At 41.3% G+C, this 25,677-nt stretch overlaps 1 protein-coding gene across 15 annotated transcripts in view; it reads left to right on the top strand.

Annotated features, from left to right (window-relative positions):
* The window catches only part of ARID1B (AT-rich interaction domain 1B), a 335,994-nt gene that overhangs the window by 225,081 nt on the left and 85,236 nt on the right, over positions 1 to 25,677 (top strand). For all 15 annotated transcript variants that reach the window (XM_055810916.1, XM_055810915.1, XM_055810912.1 and 12 more), the window contains one exon: positions 9,888 to 10,131. In XM_055810916.1, the coding sequence (XP_055666891.1) occupies positions 9,888 to 10,131 (244 nt within the window). The remainder of the gene's footprint in view (positions 1 to 9,887; positions 10,132 to 25,677) is intronic.

Genomic DNA, 25,677 nt, shown 5'->3' with positions numbered 1-25,677 from the left:
CACATGATGCTGAGCAAATGAGTCTGGACTGACAAATCAAGCTGCATTTGCTGCAGTAAACATGATACTCATTTCTGTCTGATACTCCCCCAATATAACACTGCATATCCAGTTTGTTCCGATTTTGTTAATTAAGAATTAATTAACTAATACTGTTCTCTGAGGCGTCACCTTGTTCAGTTCCTTAAAATGGAGGCTTTTCTAACATTTATCGCTCTTTTTGGTGTATAAATGTTTCTGCTCCTTTCAGCTTCTAATTCAAGAGGAAGAGGTGGAAAGTTATCGGAGCACTTGTATTTTTGAAGTTTAAGACGAATCTGTGACTGACTTACCATCTCATTGAGTTGTGGTGTTTGCTTACAGGGTGTTGTGGGAGAGAAAAGATGGAGACACAGTATGATGCATGCAAAAGCCCTAAACTAATGAAAATCTGTTTTGTAGGTCCTAATTCCTATGGTAACCTGCTGGGACATCCTTTTTATCAAAACATAACTCTACAAAGGGTGCTAATATGCCCCCCAAAAAGGCCAAGTGCTGTACATCAAGAGCTTTTTTAAACCCTGGGCATACAGCAGGTATACAGGTTCATCAGTTAAGCCCTTTATTGTGGTCCACACATAGGTAGCCTTGGGCTGTCAGAGGAGCTCACTTGCTATCAGCCTGCCTCATTTGCTGTGGGATGAAAATATCTGCTTTCAGTGATCAGTGGGCAACTGATTGCTAGATCAACACTTTTTCTGTTCTCTCTACTGCAGTCTCCAAATGAGATAGTATTACAGGTCCAAACTTCTTAACAACATGGCTGATGCCTTCTGAATGCAATGTGGAATGGCCTGAGAAGCACATGTGGAAAGTTGTTAACTTAGAATGGCAAAAGAGGTGCATCGTGATTCAGGGTATGTCTATAGTAGTGAACAGTAAGCCATGTGAGGTTGTGTGGCTGTGTTTAAAGAACTTCTCCTACATGAGCTACCCTGCATAAACCCAGTGAGGATTTCTGCACGGCAATCATCTGTGGGTGTGTACTGTGGGATAGACATGGTGTGAATTTTACTACATTTCATGTTACGGTATTCTGAGGTGGTGTTTGCTCCCTTTTGCTTGAACCACACCTGCAAAATCTCAGGGCTTTGAGTATGTAGTCTCAAGATAGGTGGCCTGTGCCTGACTGCAAGTTTCCAAAAGTAGGATAGGCAGAGTAAATGGAGTAAAGGGAGCAGACAGTAATTTCTAATGCGTATTGCTGCTGCTCCTGCTAAAATTTTAGGTTTCCTTAATGTCTGCTGACCCATATGTTCTTTTGGTAACGTCTTGTTCTTCTTCCTTACATGCTTTTGCTCAAATCCATGTTTTTCTTGTGGTTTGGTACTCCTATCCTTGCTTACTTGGTCAGATTTCTTTTTACATCAGCTGTGAAAATAGAACAAGTAGGGAACAGGTGGGGGAATAAAAGCATGTGATGTTTATCTGGTAGCTTGGTGCTGCTGAATTCAACATGGCCAGAAGCACAGCTAGGAGAGCAGTCTGGGCTGGCGAGTAGGGGGATTGCCCAGTGGCCATTCGAATTCTCAACTTGCTGCAGAGAGAGAGTAGCATAGTGATCCCCAAAGTAACAAGCTCCAGAGAGCTTGTAAGGTTCTGGATCAGTGCCTGTTTTCCTGTGGTCAGCTTCCTCTCTGTTTTATCCTGCCAGTTTAGCCTGTGTTTTCCCCGGGGAGATGGCTGTAGGCTACATGATCTGGAAAATGGTTGTAATCCAAAGAGACACAGAAGAAAGTTGCTGTGTCTCAACTTGTTCTTTACATGAAAAAAACTTAACTTTAATGGAAAGGATTTTCTGTTTGGGGATGGTTATGGTTGGCACTGAGGAAGCTATGGATGGGAAGTAGTATGATTATGAGTAAATTTTATTAGGTTGCTGTTATGCAAACACAACTTTTCTTTCTTCTTCGTAGGGGCAATTTGTTGTGGTTTTCATTGATTTGGTTGTTTTAAATGTTGCTCTATTAATGATAAATAGCTGATGCTGTAACTACAAGAGCTGTTGGCTGAGAATTTTTCTTTGCTACAATACTGAAGAGAAATGGCTCCTAAGGGTTGGTGACTTTTTGTTTTTAAATTTTATTTCAGAAATTCTACGTGCTAAGCATTCTGCTTCAGAAATAAACAGTGAAGTTTGTATCTTGAGAGATGCAGTGTTATTGTTTTTCTGTTCTGGAGATTTACTGTTTATTTTCAATATAAAAAAATATTGTTGTCAGACAAGCTGTGCGTCTTACCTGTTTACAGTCCTTGTTAGACTCTGTCAATTTGCTTTGATAGCACATGGGTCATTAGTATTTATCGTTTCATACACCCGAGTCGATGTTTGTAAACTAGTGACTTTTTTTATGCCATTAGGAGATTCCTTGATGTAGCTGAAGACCTCAGGAGCCCGCTTCCCATTAACTGTCAGGCAGCTGCAGACCCCGTAATGAGTGGGACTCAGCACGGGCAGGGAGGTGCGTGGTTGTCTGGGCTTTCATCTGGTGCTTCGAAGCTATGGTGTCAGCTTTGCATTTCTGATTGCCCTAACTTGTGTGTGCTGTAAAGCTCTTGTCTGGACTAGCAAATAAGATCCCGTCGTGGATCATTGTAGGCACAGAAGTGTGACTATATCGATCTTAGCAACTTATTCTCATCCTGTGTCTGACAGATATAATAATTTGTTCGTATTATATTCTGTTCTCGGACATCTGTATTCACAGATACACAGTTTTTATTTTTAGTTAAGGTTGTTTTACAAACACAGATCCTTTGCTTGTTAAAAAAATATAGTAAGAAATTATTCTTTCTTTAAATGAACTGGGAATTGAATGCTAAAGTGAGATGCCACATTCAGCAGAACAAAATCATAGTTCTTGTTTGGGTGGCAGTCCTGCCTAGGCAGCCGGGAAGGCCAGGTGCATCTCTTGAGCCTTGTGGGCTGTGCTTTGCGGTGGTGTTCACTGCTGATGAAAGTGCGAGCCTGCGGGCACAGCTGCAAGGAGGTGTGCCTTCAGCAACAGCCTCCCCTGCACAGTCTTCATAGTCTTAACACCTCAGGTCCTTAATCTGAGATCTGAGCCAGTGACACTGCACCAACTCATCATGTACACTGTGGTGTTGGTATTGTGGGACCAGGAGTTACCTAAAAAAGGGAAAGGGGGGGGGGGGGGGGGGGAAGGGAAGGTGTAACTTTGCAGTGAGTCCACTTAAGATCTCTTACATTTGGTAGACGAAACATTTCTATTAGCTGAGTGTTTGGAGAAAAACCCAAGTTAGTTAAAGTTGGCAGCAAAATGCATGCTAGCTTTAGTGAACCTGTTTAAAAAACAAATAAAGCAAACCTTCCTTTGCACTTTCCCTGATCTTGGCAAGTATTGATTTATTAGGACTAACACTTTTCTTAGAAACAATGTTTTCTATGCACTTTCAATCAGTGGGATTTTTTAAGACTGGGAATGAATTTCATATCTGAATTACAAGTATGAACTTTTCAAAATAGTAATTTGCTTAGCGATTAAGTGGTAAGCTGTGGCTTGAATCTTTTTTTCCAAGTTGGCTTTTTGTAGATAATCTCTTGAAGACTGATGTAATTCCAGATCCCATAGGTTGAAAAGATGGCAGGCAGAGCACTGGCACTGCATTGTTTGCTTATTCTGTTTCTTGCTTGCTTGAGTGAATATAGGGCTTTTGGGGAAAAGATGTTGCAACCTCAGGGACTTCTCTGTATAGCTTTGCAGAGAAAATATTTGATACTGATTGAAGTCCTTGCAACACAGTTCAGTAACTGAGTTATTTTGGGAAGACTGTGAGGTCTGCAGAATGAAGGGAATGTGTTTCCCCAGCAGTGGTGCTTTGTCACTAAATTTAGTGCAAGAAGCTACTGTTTTTGTCATGTACTTAGAATTTCCTTTATCTAGAGTATTGCATGAATAGCTTAACACGTAGAGGTTAAAGTTAAAAAAATGGTTAAAAACATGAAAAAATCTAATAAGTGGTATAAAGTATGGCTGACAAGTACCATAATTAATTTAAATGTACCTCTGCCCAGCTATTCTCAAAGGTTGAGTTTGTCTTGCAAGTAAGTTTTTAGCATGAAGCGAATCTTCTCCTTACGGGAGCATGTTCTGAGGTAGAGTTGTGCCCTCCAATAAAAATTGAGCTTTTTCTTCAAGGAGGTGTTTGAAATGGAAGTGAACTTGTCTACTTTTCCTTCTTAGAGCCTTGAATAAACAAGATTTGGAGAATGAACCTTGTTTTCTGTCCCTGAAGTTCATCTCAGTAAGGAATCTCAAAGGCACTTCGGCAAAAATGTAATGGCAGCCTTGTTGTCTGTCTCCCGTTAAGAGAAGAATTTTTTGAGGATATGCACTAGGTGTGTTTGGTGTGCTTAGCTGAGGGTTGCAACATAGCTGGTGTGGAAGGAAGACAGTTCTACAGAGGGTAGCAGTCTGAAAATGAAGGGGTTTTTCCTCGTGGTCTCCATCGTTGCTGTGCCCATGTGTTTTTCCAGTTGCACAGGCAGTGGGAGGCTGTTAGCTCGCTCACTGCCTCGACAATGTGACCAGCAGGGCCTTTGGAAGACTCCTTGAAACGTGCTATTATCGGCTGCTTTGTGGTGAAAAGAGGTCTTGCAAATATCTTGAAATTTAAACAGAGCTATTGTGGGTTTTCCCTTTGAATGCATATGTGTGTTTGTCAGCCAAATCATTTGTTCAAAGTTAATCTCAATTACAGAGCATATTGTTCATAATCCCCCATGGCTCCAAAACAATAGCAGAGTGTATGTCTGCTTGAATATATATTTACATACTTAGATGTGAAATATGTTTGCGTGTATATATAATTTTACTTCTAAAGCGGTGATTCGTCTTAAGGAGATGGATATTTCATGCGGGATCCTGTCTTTGGAGCAGCACCATCCTCCATCCTAATAAAAAAGCTGCAGGAAGGCCTGAATGGAGTGAGCAGGGCTTTGATGCTGCAGCCAGAGAGTTGCTGCAGTTGCCTACGCATAGTGCTGGGATTCGCACTAGCAAAACGGATGGTAGGGTAGAGTCTGGGGCTTTCAGCTTCTTGGAGACAGGGAGGTTTTTTCTGTCTTTAATTTTAATATCTACAGAATACCTCTGCTTTTCTTCCACTCCCTGAACATAAAGGAACTGATGGGCAATATCTGGGAAGTTCAAATAAATCCCAGGTCCTATATGCTTTGCGCAGTCCCTGCAAGAAAGCTCCAAACTACAGTAACCTGTCAGTAAACTTAGGGTGTCATTTAGCGTTGTAGGAGCTCAGTTAGTGAGGTGCTCCACACTTTTCAGAGGGGGTGCTAATCGTTTTTCAGCTGTAGGTATTTAACAGGGAATCCTTTTAGTAAAATCTTGGCTTATGTCCACTGAGATACTCAAGCAAAACCAGCAGCTGCATGAAGTGTTTATGGTGTAAATTTTTGCTCCGTGGTGAATGCTCTAATCCCGTCACACTCTGTGTATAAAATTGTAGTGGTATTACCGAGTTACTGTAGTTTCCTTTTCGCTGTTTATTGGGTCTAGGTGTATTCCTAGAGTAAGTTAACATTATTATACTATATAAGGGTGAGTTGTTTTTTTTTTTTTTCTTGTGCTCTTTGTAACTTTGGGTTTCCTGACTCTGTATAAGGAGTTTGCTTCCTCCTTCCTTGCTGGCTGTGTTGCAATAGTAAATTGGTGTGCTGTTTCAAAAGTATCTCTCCTGTCGGTCTGATAAGATCATACCACCAGGAAGGCACAACATTATAATCCCAAGCACAATGTGATCCTGTTCATTTTAGCTCTTGTACTTGTCAGAAGGACAAGAATAAAGGTTGTTCATGGGTGAAAGGTGAGGCTAGAAGTTAAGATAGTCGGAGATAAAACTGGTAAGAGAGATAAATCCTGCACAGGGACATTTCAGTTTGTAATCAAGGTATTATCTAGAAATGAACTTAGGAAATTCCAGCCACATGCCAGAATAATACAGGATGTAAATCTGACACTGAGTATACAGAACTGTAATATGGATTTGTGAGGGGGGGGGGGGGGGGGGGGGCGGAATTATTTTGTCCTTCATTTTTTCTTAGATTCGGTGCTACATTTGGAAATACAGTCATACCAATACCATAGGCAAGAATAATAAGATCACTCTACAAGAAACAAGAGATTTCTGGTAATTCTAGACTTGCTACATTTTACTGGAAGAAAAGAGTGCTTTCCAGAAAAAGCCTCTGAAAAGAGGCAAAATTTAAGTCATGCCTTAGGGTATGGGGACTTCAGCCCCTTAAAAGAATCCTGGCAATTACCTAACCTGCCAACTTTCCAACAAGATAAATGGAAGCACTGTAGCTTGAAGGTGCCTTGGTTTGAATGAGATGCAGTAAGTAAGGTCTCTCTGTTCTTTACAGGCATCATAGATCTGATAGTACTTATAAAAGAAGAATAGAGTTGGTGCCCTGCTGACTAAATTGTCCTCTAGAGGAGTATTAGTTACAGAGCTTCTTTGTTAACTAGGCTGTATGCTTAAACCACTGTGAATTTCTCTTATTAGTAGGCTTTTTAATAGCTTTACATATGGATAGGCTAAGTAAATGCAAGTAGTTCCATGTGATTTACGTATGTAATGTGTACATGTACAGTATTTTATATATAAGTAAATGTTTGTGATGTGGAGATTGCACATGACTTCATTACAGTTCTGTTAAACTGAGGTAAAAGCAAGCATTAAAATACTGATAATAGGAGAACAGTAAGTCGACTTCTGCTCTTTCTGTCCAGGTGCTTCACAGAAAGTCTTTCTTCTCCTTCTCTTTAATTTCCCAATTAGATTTTGTGGATAACAGAGGTGTTTCTAAAGCATTTGTGTGCTGGAGGTTTCCCAGTTGCTTGCCTACTCAGGCCTTCTACCTTAGAAGACTAGGTAAGGCCACAAAGAGTATGTTAACAAAAAATACAAAGGAATGCTTTGCAAAGGGTACTTCTCCTTTTAGCCCGCTGTAACACAAAGTAAAGGTATGCAGCACAGCCCAGGCATCTAGATAGGCAACAGCCTTTCATGCCATCCTGAGAGCAACCTCATTATGGGCTTTTATGATGGGTCTGATGAATGAATGCTACTGTAGCATCCTTGGCAGATGAGTTGATTGCCAAGTTCCCCAGCCCAGGGAAGAGAACCCAGTGCTTATGCTAAGCACACATGAGGAGTGAGTGCAAGGCATCACGGGTCTGCTGAGCCCGCCTGACTGCTCCCTCTGCATCAGCTGTGGGAGCGCTTTGTGGCTCTGCTCTTTAAATAGACTGGCATCATGCAAGCTTTCCTCTTTCTTTCCGCCTTGTGAAGGAGTTGCGTCAGGTTGGTGAGGAAATCCCTGGAAAGCAGGCACTTGAGGAAATGCCTGGAACTCATCAGTCACTCCGCCCTGGCAGGAGGCTGGAGAAGTCAGATGGGCCCTGATGGGAAAAGTCAGCTTCATTCCTGTCCCCAAGTTCTTCCCCATGTGCACACTTGGCAAGCTGGGGAGATGCTTTGGGGAGTAGTCAGGGTTTGCTTTGGTCTCTGAACAACAAATAATTTAATCACGGACAGTGGTAACTGCTTCATGGCTTTTTGTTATTTTGGCGAGTTTGTTTTTCAAGTACTTGATGGCTTGCTGAAACAAATGAAAGCTTTAATCCACACACCCTTTTAAAAACTGATATTCTAAACACAAACCCCTGTGTTTTCTGTATCTTCTGTCAGTTGGGTGCCTATCTGGTTTTTTACTCAGAATTTGTATTCCTTTAGAATAGGCTATATTCTGCTACATTCAGTTTTCAGGGGTTTATTATATGCTTTTCAGCAGCATTTGTTTTATCAGCACTTCCTGCAGCATTTGTTACACATCATGACAGCAGCGATTTGATTCCATTTAGAAGAATACCATGTTATGTATGAAAAAGCAATAATTGCTTACCTGTTTGCCAGATACATTCTACTGTGAAAAATCTCTAGCGTTGCTCTATACAGTATCAAACGGTGTTATTTCTTGTTTATAGTTTCTACAGTTAATAGTTTTGAAAAAGAAACAACAAAAATAGTTTATTGCCCATTTCACAATTAAATTTCCATTTGTAGGGATCTGGATATGTACTCTTGAATGAATGCAGAGTCCACACATAGACTTAAGTTTCAAACGTAATTTTTGTTTTTAATATCCCTAATGAAATACATGTACAATAATTTTGTGCTTGTCAGAAAAAGCAAAATGAACCTGTGGTGAGAGTTGTGCTTGAAGTGTTCATGGAAATTCATTGGAAACAAGGTCTACGAGGTATTCTGCAGAGAGCTAAATCGGGTGGGTTGTATTATTACCTTTTTGCACAGGGAGGAATAACATCTAGCATTCTAGGTGGCTTCTAATGAGTGTTATTGGAGTTTAAACTGTTAACCCTATTCTTTCCATGCCTTGGAAGGCTGACTGTCTGTCTGGGGCAAACTAGCTGTGAGCCTCCCTCCTAACAGAGGTAGTCAGCGTTGGGCAGGACTCTTACTCTAAATACAACATTTTGCATTTCATCTAGCTTTCTGTAACTTCTTAAAATAACTTTATTTCTTGTTACGTAAATCAGGCAGCAGTAAGGCTTTGCTTCCTGAGCTCATTGCTTAGGCAGAGCCCAGTTCCTTTTGTGCTACTGGGACAACGGGTCGCCTTGTCTACGTTATAGCCACTTGCATGAGCCAGACAAGTGAAGTCAGTATCAGCCAAAGTCATCCCAGTTACTGGAAGCCTCAAAGGTCACTTAATAACCTGTTTTATATGTGAGGTAGCTCTCGGCCTTTTCGTTACACTTTAATTTGCTGATGGAAATAGTAACGTGGCTCCTTAACCTGTGCCTTGTCAATAGTCACAGAAGCACGGCTATCTTTGTGCTTTTCAGTTTGTATGAGATTTTCCTGTGATGCCTAGGAGTTAACGTTTTTCCTGACAGTTAAGAGACATGCACTTGCTTTGTCACAGCATTCTTGCTTTTTCATATCTGATTTTACAGTGATTTAAAAAAACCAAATTACTCCCACAGATATGAAGACCAGTGTAACTCCCATGTTACAGCTTTAGGGAATATGCCCAGCAATTCGTAGTTAGAATTCAGACATGCTTTGATGTACAGAGGAGATTTCTCATTGAAAATATAGCAGTTGTGAATGGAAAGGGAGCAACTGTTTAACAGAGTATTCAAATAAAGTTGAAGAGAAACTCTTGAGTTGTGCACTGGTATCTGATGGAAATAGAGTAGCAGCCTTCCTTGCTCTGGGGTAGCCAGCAGGTCCTGTGCTGCTGCTGGGGGCAGAGCCCCCTTCTTGTGTCTCCTGCAAGGTAAAAGAGCTGCGTGTGAGTGTTAGAAGGGCTGCTTATTTTACACCCTTCTCTGGTTTTGGTGATAGTTTAAAAAGTGAAGTATATAAGCTGTGATTATAATGGTAGCAAACCCCAAAATGAAATACTATGTGAAAGTGAAACTGATGTATCATTTTCATTAGTTTTAGTATGCTCAGGCAGAATTTGTGGGATTAATTTTGAAAGCTTAATCCAGATGGAAGAGGTTAAATTCAATGTTGAGTGAATTTGGTTCCAATTCATTTGTTGCCCTTGCTTGCTCTTCTTCTGAAAGAATTGGAGATCAAGTGGAGAATTGTACATACTATCCTAATTTTCTGCCATCATTTAACTGCATGAACCAACAGTAAAGACAACCTCTTAGTTATCTGCTGAAATAAGTAAACAAGTGGACCTTGTCACCTTGCCAGCTCTCGAGTCCTGTGGCCTGTGTGTTAGTTCATATGACGACTTATGTTCTTTTTTCCTTTTTCCTCAGGATTTATCTGGATCCATTGACGACTTGCCGACTGGAACCGAAGCAACCCTGAGCTCAGCTGTTAGTGCGTCAGGCTCTACGAGCAGCCAAGGGGAGCAGAGCAACCCTGCACAGTCTCCATTCTCCCCTCATGCTTCTCCACATCTCTCTGGCATCCCCGGGGGCCCATCACCTTCCCCTGTAGGCTCTCCTGTTGGAAGCAACCAGTCAAGATCTGGTCCCATTTCTCCAGCGAGTATTCCAGGTAAGTTTGTTCCGACGAACCAAATTAAACCAATAAAGGGGTTTATTAAATAAACAAATACTCCTGTATTGCAAATTCATTTATTTTCTGAGAATCCTGCATTTTCAGGGCCTTTTTCTGCAAAAAATGTGTGCTTAAAGCAGGGGTAAATTCCGTCTAAACTTCAGCTGCCAAGTGCTTGGAGCACTCAGAATTCTGAACTTGACTCAGCATGTGTGTTTGAAAAATGTCCTAACCATCTACCAGTGCAAATACTTGATCATAATTTTTGTATTTGGTTCGTGTGTCATCTATCTGTCACATATTTCTCTCTATTATTTACAGGGTCCCTTTTCTGGTTTTACTGTGTATTTTTGTTGGTTTTGGCTCTTGAACTTGTATGGTGGTTTCAGACCCACAGGATAAGGCAGAGATTTTCCAACCCTATATTGTAATAATGTAATTTTGGACATGAGTACAGAATATTGTATCAGATATTTTGTAATATTTGCAAAGGTCAAGAAGTTACTAGGAATCCAGCCACACCAGTAATAATTGAAATGCCAGTGGCATGCTTGCCACTTGCTTTGTTGTGCCACATAGAGTATGACACACAGTCATTTGTGTACATTCACAAATTTGTGGACATCTGTTAAGATACCCAGAAGAAAAAAAACATGTGCATTAATTCCAGTTTTTACCTTCTCCCCACTCATCTGGCATGTTACTTGCAAGGGGTCAGGCAGCAATGTGTATTTGGTATTTCAGATAAGTTTATTCTCTTGCTGATGCTTAAGTTTTTGATTGTTCTCTGACATTTTGAATACTAGGGAAATTCCTAAGAGTTGGAGAGTGCTGACATTACCCCAGGGATAACATCAGTTGCTGACAAAACCACAAAAAAACCCCAACGTGAAGCTCAGTTAAAAGAAACAAAAGCAGTAATGCCTTTTCATTTAAATGTGCTGTAAACCAAATGCAGGTTAAAATTCAGTGAGTAGCGTGTGTTTTGGTATTCAGTACAAAGGTATCTGTGTAAAGTATACATGCCTGTTTGTATACAGAGGTTAAACTGGATAAGCAAAGGGGAATAAGCTCAGTGCATGCAGGAATGTTGCATACTAAATGTGGCCTGAGCATGTCCAGCCCTGACGCTGCCTGCGTGCCCTGCAGTTATTTCTTCCTTCTCCAGGCGCTCGAACTGGCAGCATGTGCTCAGGTGGGGCAGGAATAGCAGGGACAGCAGCAGGACTGGAATATTTGCATTATGTGCAGTATGGTAGCTTTGTGTTTGCAGCATATTTCCCAGCATGTGGTGCAGAAGCCCATCCCTGTTGTTGAGTGAAGCCAGATAGTTCACCCAGCTGAAAGAGGAACGTTTTCCCACAGGCAGATTCATGCAGGTAAATGGATTGGCATTTTAGCAGCCTGATTGCTGAATAGGGAAAGAATGTTGTGACATTGCAAATAGCTTTACTGTAGCCATGATAGATAAGGTTGGGAATAGGACAGTGTGTATGGGAAAGTAATAACTTTTATGAAACCAATTGATCTCTGCGGGCTAAAAATAGAAGGGCTGTGGGCCCAAAGGTCAGGATCAGAGTCGCTTCATCACTTCAGCTGAGCCCAAAAGCTCATTTTTTGTTGCTGAACTAGTGAAAAGTATTGCCTCTTCATACAAACCGTGCCACCATTTTGCATGGTGGTTTTCTGGTCTGCTGCCATAACACAAAAGCAACTTTTCCTCAGGAAAGATTTTTATGAATGGCGCTAAATCAAAATCACCCACCACTGTTTCCCCAGCATGGGTGAGCTCGTGGTCCCTGCAGCTCTTTTGCTAAAGGTGAACTCCCAGGCATAAGCTAATGCAGCTCTCTCCGGAGGGGAGCTGGGCAGCTGCCGGTAGCATTGCTGCTGCTGGTGCTGCTGCCGTGTTTCTCAAGCTACAAAGTGACACAGGCAAGGCTGCTATTTAAAATCCTGTGACTAGTGGGACACGGCTGGGTGCTGGGGCTTTCAGGCCGTATGAATTAGACTGTGCTGTCACCTAGGTCTGTTCCCACCGTTGTGCTTCATTACTGGGACTTCGGTAGCTTTTTTCATCAGCCATATTCACAAGACCCTATGAAAAAGTAACAAAGAGCTTGTTTGCGTTTCTGTAGCTGTTTGCAGCATTCAGGTTGTGGCTGTTTTTAGACATAGATTGTGTAGTGCAGCATCTCGCCTTTAATAATTTTGTTCGCTGCTATTTTCCTCTCTGTTCTCACCCTACCCTTGTTTGTTCTGACCTCATTCCTCTCCTATTACCTCCTGCGATGTTGTGCCACAGCTTCTCCATGTGACATAGATTGGCTCTTTCAATCATTCTCTCTCCAGCAAGTCATTGTAAAATGAGCAGCTGTTGTGTTGCTGATAGCTATGGCTAGGGAAAGCCAAAATGTTGCAGGGGGTTCTTGGTGGGAAGGCCATTAAAATAAAGGTGTTGCTTTCTCAGGGTTTACTGGAAGAGAAGCATCCTTTTCCCAGTGCCTCCTTCCTTGCAACAAATTTGGAGACTAATTTAACATCAAAAGGGCAGACAAACAAACAGCCCCCTATTAAACCTCCCAAACGGCTGATTCTCTTCCACTGCCTGTTTAAGCTGTCTCCCCACCCCGCTGCAAGCCTGCCACCCCACATTGCTTTCTGTCGCACTCGGTGGATTTCACAGGCATGGACTGGCACAGACAGCACTGACATTGGCACGTCCCTAGCTCAGTGGGCATTTCCTTCCTGTGCTCTCTGAAACACTGGACAGATATTTTCTGTGGTAAGTGGCACACACATATACAGCCTTTGTTTCCATTTGCAGTACTGGAATAGACCAGGGAGATTAACCCCTAAGAGCAGAAAAGCAACTTTGACGGGTTTTGTTCAGAAACATAGTTTTCTCTCAGAACAGTAACACCTCTCATTTAGATGCACATTCATTACAGGACTGAAATCCCACTCTTTTATGATTTTTACAGATTCAGAATGCATTCTGATTTCCTGTTAAGTAGATCATTATTCTGCTTTGCCAGAAATCCTGATCTCTTTATTTTGTAGCCATCTTCATAATTAGGGTACGTGTTCTTCCGAAGAATGAGATGTGATGCCCTGCACTGCTTTGGGTCTTGAACTGTGCCTGATTCAACCCTAAACCATTAGTGGAAGCTGACGCAGCACATCATCAAAATGCACTGTTGTTGCCAGAAGATTTAGTGGCTGTTAATTTAACTTCTCTCTCTTTCTGTGTTTTTTTTTTCTTTCCCTCCAGCTCTAACCATTCCAGTTTACTAACAAAGCAAAAATGTAAATAAGCTAACCTCCCCTTTCTCCCCCCATCCCCAATTTTGATCTCACTGGCCAAAGGCTTTTGTCAGCTCTTTCTCCCTTGCGGTGTAAGCAGCAAATTTTTTTTGTATTAAGAGTTCTGTGGAAGATTGCTGATAGGCCAGGAATCCCTTAACCCATGATGGACAAGCAGATTTTATATGAGTTAATAGAGTCTAGTCTCTGCAGCAATTTTTAGATGTATAGAAGAGTACACTATACTAGTAATGAATAGCAAATGCCGTCATTAGAAATACGTAAAAGAATTTTTTCATGTAATCAGTATTTTGACTTGCACTTTCCGTACGTTACAGTTACTTTCTGAACAGAAAGCTCATTTTCACTGTGTTAAGCATCAACTGCATTGTTGTTTTTATTACAATTGTATTGATGTCTTCTTTCACCAAGGAGCTTGGATATACAGCTGGAGTTACAATTATCAGGAAGAAATCCATGTGTGGATACTCCCACTTAGGAATGTTATTGCAAGTCATCGTAATTTATGCGAACCAGTGGTCAGCACTATCCTCTGATTGAAAAGACCCCAAATTTTTAATTGTGATAATTATATGAGTCAATGGATGTGTTCCATTCAGTGGTGAACTCTACTCTCTGTAGACGGGGAGGTCTTCCCACCTGTATGGATCAGGTAGCTAGCTTGAAACTCAAGACCCATCAGAATTACAGCTAGCACTCCAGGCAAAAAAGAAACAAGAGGGGAGTGGGGTCCCCAGAGAAAGCTGTAACAAGAAATCTTGCCTTGGTGTGCATGTTAGTCAGTGTGTGGATGGACTAGAGTGGCTAAAATACTGAGAGAATTAAAAAACGAGCAATAGTCTATCATAGTCCAAAAGGACATTTTAATGCAAAAATCTGAGTAGGGGAGCGATGCTTCCTTTCATATCTTGTAAAAGGAGAAGCCTAAGAGTTGAACTGTTACCAGAAGCAGCTGCAGTAAGACAAGCTGATCAGGCCGATCTTGTTTTAAACAAGAATTTGGAAAAATCTTTTGCTTGAGATTGAGCTATTCCACATGCTTACTCCATTGACCACCACTACCGGTACGTTACACAGCATGGACTCTTTTCAAACATTATTTGAAGGATAGGAGACTACCATATGGAAAGTGACCAGCACTGTTTAACATCTTTGTTGCCAACATGGACACTGGGATTGAGTTCACCCTCAGCGAGTTTGCCAACGACACCAGGCTGCGTGGTGTGGTTGACATGCTGGAGGGCAGGGATGCCATCCAGAGGGGCCTTGGCAGGCTTGAGAGGTGGGCCCGTGCAAACCTCATGAAGTTCAACAAGGCCAAGTGTAAGGTCCTGCACGTGGGTCAGGGCAATCCCAACCACAAATACAGGCTGGGCAGAGAACAGATTGAGAGCAGCCATGAGGAGAAGGACTTGGTGCTGGTAGACAAGAAGCTCAACATGACCTGGTTTCTGGCCCAGAAAGCCAACAGTATCCTGGGCTGCATCAAAAGAAACGTGGCCAGCAGCAGGTCAAGGGAGGTGATTCTTCCCCTCTACTCCGCTCTCATGAGACCCCACCTGGAGTACTGCATGCAGCTCTGGAGCCCCCAACATAAGAAGGACATGGACCTGTTGGAGCAAGTCCAGAAGAGAACCATGAAGATGATCAGAGGGCTGGAGCACCTCTGCTATGAAGACAGGCTGAGAGAGTTGGCGTTGTTTAGCCTGGAAAAGAGAAGGCTCCAGGGAGACCTTAGAGCAGCCTTCCAGTGCCCAAAGCGGGCCTACAAGAAAGCTGCAGAGCGACTTTTTGCAAGGGCACATAGTGATAGGACAAGGAAGAATGTCCTTAAACTGAAAGAGGATAGATTTAGATTAGGTGTTAGGAAGGAACTCCTTACTGTGAGGGTGGTGAGGCACTGGAACAGCCTCCCCGGAGAAGCTGTGGATGCCCCGTCCCTGGAAATATTCAGGGCCAGCCAGGTTGGATGGGGTTTTGAGCAACCTGGTCTAGTGGAAGGTGTCCCTGCCCGTGGCTTCCAACCCAAACCATTCTATGATTCTGTGAATTTATAATACTATATTTTTTGTTGAAGTTTTACAGTTACCCTAAAATAATTACAAAAGAAGAAAGGGGCTTGTATCCTTGTAAAATGGATATGATCCCCCTGTCCAGAAAGATTATTTTAACACATCTATCAATGTTTCCCCCTTGGCTTCTCCGGAGGCAAAAATCTTGCAACAGCTTGTTGCAAGGAAGATGCATGCTGTTTATTGGCATCCAGACCAGAAAAAAAACAGAACACAAAGTGCCATTGACGTAGCTATGTTCTTAATCACTGCTAGTGCACAAAACATCTATTCAGCAGTTTTGCAAATCTAGAATTCTTACAAATTAAATACATGAATGTTTCACATAGCAGTAGTTCAAAACCCTTTCTTTTGAAGGGTTTGAACAACATTTAGAGGTTTTCTGTCTTTTGAGAAGAGGAAAAATAAGCAAATTGTAAGGCACTCTAGGTTGAGGCATTGTTTCTAGCATATGGAGCATCTAACCTGTGATACCTATTAGAATTTGGCCCAGGTCACAACTGATGAATAATCTGTTGTCTCAAGGCTTTGTGAAATAACTAAATAGTCTCAGTCTAGTTTCTTGAGGAGAGCCCTTGCTATAAAAGGTGCTCACAAACTGCTGCTATACTCACAGTCTGGCTGGAGAGATCAGGGAGGTATCCTTCTCTGCAGAGGTGGTCTTCCCAGAACAGGTGCAGGAGATGAAGTGAGACAGAGACATGCTGTTCAAGTTCCTTCTGTTAGATTTTCCTGACAGTAGAGGGTTTCATATTCCAGCGTCATCAACGTGCTGTTTTTCATCAGCTCTAATTTAAGCATCAGATAGAAAAAAAATAAATTACCAAACCCAGCATGCCCTGTGTGGTTATTTTTTAGGGGTTGTTTTTAGGTTTTAGTTTTAAGTGTTTTCAGTTGCTTAATATCTGGTTATCGGTATTTATATTTCATGGTTACCCATTTCAGTTTCAGTGTTTAATTGCTGTCTAAGCCAGTGTTGAACATTTCTGCCCCATGGACTGAATATCGTGCAGGGTCCAGGGCGCACAGCACCGAGGGCTGTCCAGCACCCTGTGAAGTCTTAATGTAAACCTCCCCCAGGCAGCCAGATAGGTAGCGTTCACATCCCCATAGCTGTGCTCTGCCCCGTACCAGGTTTGTCCTCTTTGTTGATTCCTGCCAGGCCTGTTTTCACCATGCTGGCGATTGCCAAACAGCCAGTGCGGCAGGGCATCTGCTGCTGCGCACGCCGTGGCAGCATGTGTATGGCAGGCCACGTCTTGTAGCTGTGTGAGTCATTGGTAGCCCCGTGCTAGTACAAATCCACCTAGAGTATGACTGCTGTTGAAATCCAATTAAAATCTTTGCATAATTATGCATGTGCTCTGGTTCACGTAACAAAATTCAAATACTCTTAACTGCAGCCGCCAAGATTTGACAGGTATGTTTGTTGTTAGTTTTAGATGTATAGTTTAAGGCCATCATTGGACAATTAGTGTTTACATTTAATCATTAATCTGTGCATTTCTAACTTTTTTTGCTGAACTCACGTATTTTCCAAGAAATTTAATACAGTGTATATTTGGGTTTGAATGTTCGGGTTTTTTTGTTCAGTCATTATTTGGCTACACAAGCACAGATTCTCTTTCCTTCTTTGTGTTGCCAAATAGGGCATCACAAACATAGATTCTCTTCCCTTCTTCGTGTTGCCAAATAGAGCATTAATTTGCGTATTATCATAAATTAAAAGGTTGTCTTTCACTCCCTCGTCCTTTGCAATACTAAGCAGTGATTGATGAGCAAATGGGAAAAGTCTCTCAGTTTCCATCAGCATGTTTTTGTTGTTGTTGACAGATGGTTGTTATACCTAGATAAAATAAATGTTTTAAGTGGTTTGGTTTCTGCGATGGAGTAGGCTATTGCAGTTTTCAGTTTTTCAGTGGACTCTGTATCACTGCCATTAGAGATATTTAAAACGGCCGTCATGCTTCATAGTTAGTGTCAGACTTGACTAGATGGATACGTGGCGTCTCCCTCCTTAGAAGAAGGAACCTGAACAATTGCAAATATGGCTTGAATTAATTCTGGGGCAGCTGGAAAATAGCCATTTAGCCTCAAAAGAACATTTTCACTACCTCTAGATAATAACGTTTTTAAAAATTAATGAAAAGCAAGATATTCTCTCTCCTCCTTAGGGACAGAATTCATGCAGGTTGAGCTGTGGCTTGAAAGAGTCAAACAGCCCTTTTGACAGCATCGCTGTGTAGGTAGATAGGGAAGTCAAATTGCAAAGTAGGTTTTTAGAAAGCAAACACAAAAGAACTCACTCTCGTGGTGAGCTTTTTTGTTTGTTCCTCATCTCCAGATAACAGTGGACTCAAATTATTGTGATGTGTTGATTGATTACAGCCGTTAAGTTTCTTAGTAATCAGTTTCATCACTTATTCTCAATTCATGCTTGCACCTTTGATTTCTCTTCCACAACAGGGTGATGTGGGTTGTCGTTGACTAATGAAGAACAGAATTGGTTTCGGCGTGAGACAAACGGAATGCCGACACCAATCCCAAAATGCATTAATCTTTAATAATCCACATCTGCATGTTTATAAGTGATATAACCAGGGGTTGCTAACGTTGATACTCCCCCTTCCAAACAGAAGCTGACATGGAAGTTGGTGTTCGCAAACTGCATGAGAGGCACGTGGCCGCACGTGGTGTGTGTGACCTTGCAGAGGAAGCTTACCAGATCAAAGTTCTCAGTTGATTAAAAATACATGAAGAATTGCTCTGCTTCTGCACTGGTCTTTGGAGCTTATCATTGTCGGGCAAGATGAAATATGGCATGATAGATCTTTTCTTCTAGGAAGATCAGACCCACCAAATGGTTTTTGGAAGTGGGTTTGCCTCAAGGTGCTTTTACTCTTTATGCATTCAACTTGCCCTTTTCTTCCCCATCCCTGAGAACCATTGAGACCAGAGCTGTGTAATGTGCAATATAATGCAGTAAGAAAAACTAGATTATCTAAAAGTTTGTTCCTTTTGAGGATGGCATTAATGACAGTATGTACATTTTGGTACTGTAATGCCCGCTAATCACAAGTGGTGGACTAGTATGAGAAGCAGCAGGCAGGACTAGCAAAATAGTTAATCGCCACATAGCAGCACTGCTCCAATTTCCACCTGCTTGCCTGAGCTTGAGAGAGTCAGGAGGAGCAGGGAGGAGTGAAACTCCATTGCTGCTGGTCTTTCGAGTTAATGCCACCTGACGATGAATATTTGTTCTGAGCAGTTCTTATATGTAGCTGAATCAAAGGAAAAGAAATACGGATAAGAAAGCGCAATTGCAGTTCACATTCACCCTTTCTTTGGCATCTTGCATGTTTTCACATCATAACTATTATAAATGAAAGCTGATACATGGTTTTGTTAGAACTTGGCGATGTTAAAATTAGGAGTTAAGGTGGTTATTAAGTGGTAAATACTGGAAGTGTATGTCTGCTACATTTGTGCTTCTAAGGATCTTAAAAACAGTAGACACAATGAGGAACAGCTTAGAGGAAAACTCTCCTTATAGTTATAAATGCAGTGTAGAGAATGAGCACTGATAATGAGAAATTCTTCCTTTTGGAACTTGGATTAACTCCCTAAATGGAATTCTGAAGTTTTAAGTTTCAGGTATGTGGCAGGGTAGGTTTCGTTTCTGGAAGGAAGAAATGAACCAGATATAAGGAAGAAATACTACCCTGTCCTTTGCTAGGCACTTTCAGATATTTACCACCTGCATCAATTATAATTTTATATTCCGGTTAATTGACATTTATAAAGAAATTGAGAATGTTTTTTTCTGCAGCCAAAGCATATCTTTTTGCATTTGCAAACATGTAATGTTGTGTCCCAAGTAATTACAAATTACTAAATCCATACAACCCTTTGCAATCTTCTACTTTGGTCTAAATGCAAGCAAAGCTGTCATTTTTTATCAAAGGCTTAAAAGGACAGAATAAAAAAATACAGCATGGTTACAGGGTTTGGATTGTTCCCCAAAGAACATAGACACTTTTTTCCAAGGGTTTGCACGAATTTAAGAAAATATAATTTACAAAATCTAAAAACAATTCAGAGGCCCCATAGAGGTGTGAGGGAAAGCAGTAGGCAAGCTGCGGCTGCAGCCTCTCCCAGCCCCTCTCATCCCAATTCACACCATCGCTTTGGAGGGACGCGGTGACACAGAGTGCAAAACATGTGGAGGGGTGGTTAAATGAGACTTTAGCGAAAGAAAAAAAAATGAAGTCAGTGGCTGAGCTTTGAAGAGGTCTGTCTAGTGCAGAGCGGCGAGCGAGTGGTGAAGAAAGGAGCAAGCGCCTCATCTAATCTTTCTCCTGGGGACCCAGGTGGACAAATTGGCAACCCTGTTCATAGCCCTCCCCCCCGGCTTTGTAGCGTAAGAACTGCTAATCGGATCCATGCTGCTGCAACTGTGGTTAGTTATTAACAGAATAAAAGCAGATTTCTTCAAAAGAGCGGGTTGGGGAAAATGGCTGTACAAAATTGCAAGGTTGTTAGAATCTTAAATGCACAGCAGTCGGTTTTTCCCTATTCTGAATTAGGCGATGAATACGGCCTTTCATCTGTCACTGTGCCCATTTCTTCAGAAGGCAGCCAAATATTAAGCTTCTGAAACAAAAAAAAAACAAAAACAAAAAAAAAACCAACAAAAATTGTTTGAAAAAGGAAAAATATTGAGGAGCAGGAAGAATAGGGAAATGAGAAGGAGAAATCAGGTTTTGTTTTTATTAATTTGGCCTGGTGAGAGAAATACGAGCTTGCCTGCTCTATTCAGTTCCTGCATGCCAGCCGCTGTGAGCCACCATTTCTGAATGTGGGGATTAGAAAAGATTTAACTGGTTGCTATCCTGGGCTGCGCTGTTCTGGATCAGCCTCCAGCAGAAATACCCTGGGCTGGGAACTCTACCAAGCTTAATGGAAATAATGCATTAAATGAACGCAGAGTTAGGCAGAGGTGAAAGCGGAAAGAATTTGATCCACAAAAATGAAACTTCTTATAACTGTAAAGTGAAATTACAGGTCTGGAGTGGGTGTTGCTGAGGGTAGGGAAGCAGTGATCCCTAGATTTAGACTGAATCATGCCTTCGCTTATATAAATAAATAAACAATGCAGCCTTAATTTTGAGGAGCTCTAGTGCCTTTCTGGTTTGCAGCAGGATTTTGAAATTTGGAGAAGAATAGTCCTCAGGCAGACTTGCTGTGGCCTACTGGAAATCCATTCATTATTCGGGTGAGTCGCAGCCTTTTGAAGATTTCCATTGACAGCTTGCTTTGGGCTTGTTGCCAGAATCTCAGGAAAAAATGCTGTGGTGCTGTGGAGCTTAGTTCAGTCCAAATGCAGAGGTGTCTTCTGGATGGGGCACGGATAAACAGACCCTCTTGCAGTGTCTGCTGCCACCTTCCCTTCCCCTCCCAAGCAAAGTGAGTTTTGGCCTTGGGGGGGCAATATATTTGCTTTCCTGCCCCTTGCCACTCAGCCCATTATCAGTTTAGGCAGCACTAACTATTATTTCACTTTATACTCCAGGGTATTTGTTAGAAGTCTTCATACCTTACTCAGAGGTTACACAACTGGGAGTGAAACTTGGATGCCTAATTTGGCAGACCCCAGTTTCAGCTACTTAATTATTTTCTTTAAAGAAGTCCATAATATATTGAATTATTCTGTAGTAAGGGTGACATTTGGATGGTGTTTCATAAGTAATACCTTGGGACTACATGCTGAATGATGAGCATGAAGCAAAATATTGACTACCTCATCCTGTCAGTGTCAGCTTTGCTTTGAATTAAATGTTATATCATGTCGAACAAGTAGCTTCTGGTCATGAAGTTAAGATGTTTATGCTATTGCATGTGTGTGGAGAAAAGTCAGAGCTAGGGTTCTGCAGGCCATCTTAGCTCAGTGTTGCATATTTTAATGGAGCTTTTAGAGCAATTTAGCACTTAGGTTACAGTGACATCTCTGAAACTTGCTCACAGCCTGTCCTTGTTATGGTAAATGTAACACAAATATGAAAAAGAAGATAGAGTGTAACTTTCAATGATTAGTAGTCTGAGAATTACATTCTTTTATGAGAAGTGAGGTTTTTACCTTTTGTTGCTTTTATGTGGATTGTGAATACTTGTGTGTGTTAGGGCATCTTGTGTCTTTGGAGCATGATGCATTTAAGAGGTAATACGGAAAATCAGGGCCAGGCCCAACAACAATCTTGCCAACTTTTTGTCATGCGGAGTATCCATAAATCTGGCTGAAGTTGATAATCTTCGTGTTTACAGAAGCTTTGCATTGCTGCGGCAGAACAAATCGGCCACTTGCGATCTCACCTTCAGCAAGCCACGCAGCCAGCCACCAAAAGCATCCCAAGGTGGGAGGGCTCCAGGTTTGGTCCCAGGCTCCCAGGCTGGAGAGGTGGAAATGGCCTCAGTGAGCAGGCGGCAGTCCATTACCAGCATTGCTGTTGCTAGCAAGGGGTTATTAGCTGCAGCGTGGAGCTGAGCACAGCCGGAAGGCTTCGTTTGAGTGCACTGGACTCTGTATTTCTCCCCCAGAGCAGTTCAGCGGGGCCACAGCTGCTGTATCTGAAAGGGTCCTCTTGTTGCTGGCCTTTTAAAGCATCTGCACTTAGGTTACTATACAGATACAAGGAAGGTTTTAATATTGTATATACACATCTTAGTTTTGGGGGGATATGTAAGCAACCCTTGCTTTTTACCAGGATGAATAAATCGTTTAAAAAATACTATTGATACAACAGGAAGCTTGGCCACAATGCATAAATTAAGGAAGAAAATAATCCTTATTCTTAAGGGGTCATATAGGCTTTGTAAGATGAAAGAGATAACACAAACCACATGACCAGTTGCCCTTTATACTACCCATAGAAAAATTTATTTCCTTTGAGGTCATTTGCACCTCACTTCCAATTTCCTGAAAAGCTCATTTAAAACAATCTCAAATAGAAGCCTATTTATGATCTTTCATTTCTGATGCAGGGATCCGAGACACAGAATGTCCCTTCTGGTCTGTGAACCTTTATTGTCACATCAACTGTGTGATGTAATCCCATTATTTTATCAGATTTCATCTTAATCACTAGGTTTCCTGGACCTCATTATTCCTGAAAGGTAGTTGTTTCAAATTCCAGTAATGGTTTAATTATCGTTCTAAACATCGTGCTTTTTCCTCCCTGATAGTAAACCACAAATACATTTTTTCAAAAAAGTCACAAAATCACAGCTTTATTTTTTGCCTTGCTAAATAATACTCTTTCAGTCTCCTGTCACATCAGGCTGGTAGCTCTTCCTGGTTCCCATTCCAGTTAGCATTAGGCTTTCTGGTTTTGTCTGCGAGGAGGCTCACCAGTGACACACATCAGCAATGCAGTTATGTGTCCTTACCTCTACTGGAAACAATTCTTCTAATTCATCCTAATAATAAATCTGTTTGATTCAGGGTGACATCAAAGGATTTTTATAACCTTTTGTTAGGTTATCACCATTTGCAGGTCAACAAATATGGTCAGATTTTCCTTCCTTTTCTTCTCCCATTTCTAACTGACAACCCTACTGCTCTTCAGTTATTCTGGTCTGTGAGTATAAATGTTTACATATTTGTTACTCCAACCCAAAAGGTGGTCCAGTTTCTTACACAGTATTTTGATCATCTTTTGTATTTACTAAGATTGCCTGCTTTGTAATCAGCCAATGTCATTAATCCAGTCCTGACTCTTGATTCCTAAATTAGATTGAGAATTGCCCCAAAGACAACCCACAAGTTTTTAAACTTATGCCATTCCTCCAGCCTAATGTTCCCCGTTTAACACAGGCTGTGATCAGTCCCCCACCCACCCTCCTGTTTCCCGGTTCCTCAAGGCATCTTAAAATTCCTTTGCTGTTATCCCACCTTCCCTCCTTAACTAGTAATTTCCCAGGGGGGAACCTGTTATCACTGAAGTGCTTTCTTAATTCAGCTGTTCAGGCACAGTTCTGTGAGGTGTGGTCCAACTGGTGCAGGGTACCACTACTGAGCATCCTCTGGTGTGACTACAGTGATGGGAGCATAAAGCCCTCTGCGTGTTTCTAAATGTTACTGATTTGGGCTGTAATTCGTCGTAAGGACCCTTCTCAGCAGGGTATCAAAGGTCTGCTCTTTCTTGCTATGTTGGCTCTAAGGAATTTACTTTTTACACTTTAACTGCAGATTTCATGGCTGTGGTCATAATGCAGTCGCCATGTAGTACTTTTCTCAGTCCATCCTTTCCAAAGGTGCGATTCAGTCTGTCCTGACTCTGTTTCAAGCACAGATTTTCAAAGTCTCACGCAGAATACTTAAAAGAATATCTAACATAATTTAAAAAATAGAAAACTAGCTTACAACTGTGCTATGAAGCATTTTTAAATTCTCCCACCTGTTAAACTGATGGTTTTTTTTAAATAGCAGACATGTAGGCTGTTGGTTTTGGTAGTTTTAACAACTAATTTTACAAGATAGCTATATAAATTTGAATACCATTTTGCTCCTCTGATAAATCTAGGTGAAAGAACTAGTGTGGCAGCATTTATCCTTTTAACATGCATTATTGTATTCGCTGCGATAAAAATACTGTGTAACATCCATTGTATTCACTTTGCATAAGTTTTGGCAGGTGGAGTATCTCACCAGTGTGGCAGCAATATTGTGCAGAACATGGGGAAAGGTTATCCCTGTTTAAAGTTCAATCTGTGTGTCATTGTGTCAAAGGAGGCAGTAGTCTGTCAGTGAAAGGAGTTGTTGGGGTTTTTTCCCTCCTTTAAATAGCCATAGAAATTATCTTTTAAAAGAAAAGAGTTTGTTTTCCATTTGTAGAAATTTTCCTTCCCTAATAAAATAGAAGAGTGTGTTCATGTATTATTTAAAGTGTCTTTCAAGAATTCCAACTAGGATACTGGTTGAAAGAGAGAAGGATTAATATCATTTAAAGAAAAGAAATGGAAAATCTTTAAGGTCATTTCTTTTCATGACAAAGAAACTTTAAAAGCATGGCAGACAGGATCTTCAAAGGTTTTTAAAGTCCTGTCATCAGCTCCCAATCAATAGGAGTTAGATACCCAAATTAAGAGTTCAGTTCAAGTCTTCAAAGGTATTTGGGTGCTTAACCTCCTTTTACCTTTCAGATCACTTGGAAGGATAAAATGACAGTTTGACTGAAAACATTTTGATGCCATACTTTCATGTCCCACACCTGGATAATTTGTAGCACCCACTGATAATTAGCATAATGGCTACTTCTCTTGCAAGTTCATTACTTGTTAAGAGTATGTGTTGCTGGTCTTGTTTACAAAATGGTATTCCTTTGTGAAAAAAATCAGAATTAAACCTAAAAAAGTGAGCTAATAAAATAGTGTTAATGTTTGCAGAGGCTGATAATTGCAGTGAATGCACGAAACTCCTGAGTCTGTATTCGCTAAGGATGCAAATGGAAATGATTTCTTTGTAACTGGTCCTACATGCACTGTTTTAGGCTTTGACTTTCCCAGTCCATGCTTGCATGTCTGCCTGTGCAGGATAGGGCTACTGCCAGGTAGCTGAAGTTACTATTAATGTAAAAAAATTAAAGACCATGTATAAATGTATTCGAACTATGTGGCCTAGCATAGATCTTCCAGGCACTATGAACGTCTCTCAAAGTTTGCCAAACCTCCATCTAAAGGAGAATCCCACTGGGAGCTGTGTGGTGCAGTCAGGACTACCCCTGCCTTTATTTTTAATTTTTTTTTTTTAATTTTGTATTTGTATTTGTAAAATTCTCAGATGGTTCAGATGTACTTGCAGTATTCTGTCTGATAGCAGTGCCTCGGGCATACACAGTGAAAGTGGCAGTGCCCTGTGTTAATAACATGGAATTGCTGTTTGTGTACAGTCTTGAGTCACTGAATCCTTCCTGTCAAGCAGAAAGCGTTCGTTATAATGCAGGCACTTACTGTCTCCATAGCCCGCTCTTGAGTGGCATCAAAACATAAGCCAGAATATTATTGTCATATGCCTTAGAGTTCATGAATGGGCCCTGGATCCCAAAGCCTCAGGCACTGAGTGGCATGTTTGGTCTTTTGGAGGAGCAGT

This window comes from Falco peregrinus, chromosome 7 (assembly GCF_023634155.1).
Source record: "Falco peregrinus isolate bFalPer1 chromosome 7, bFalPer1.pri, whole genome shotgun sequence".
Classification (NCBI taxonomy): Eukaryota; Metazoa; Chordata; class Aves; order Falconiformes; family Falconidae; genus Falco; species Falco peregrinus.
Note: the sequence above shows the minus strand (reverse complement) of the source record. Positions and strands in the feature narration are given on the sequence as shown.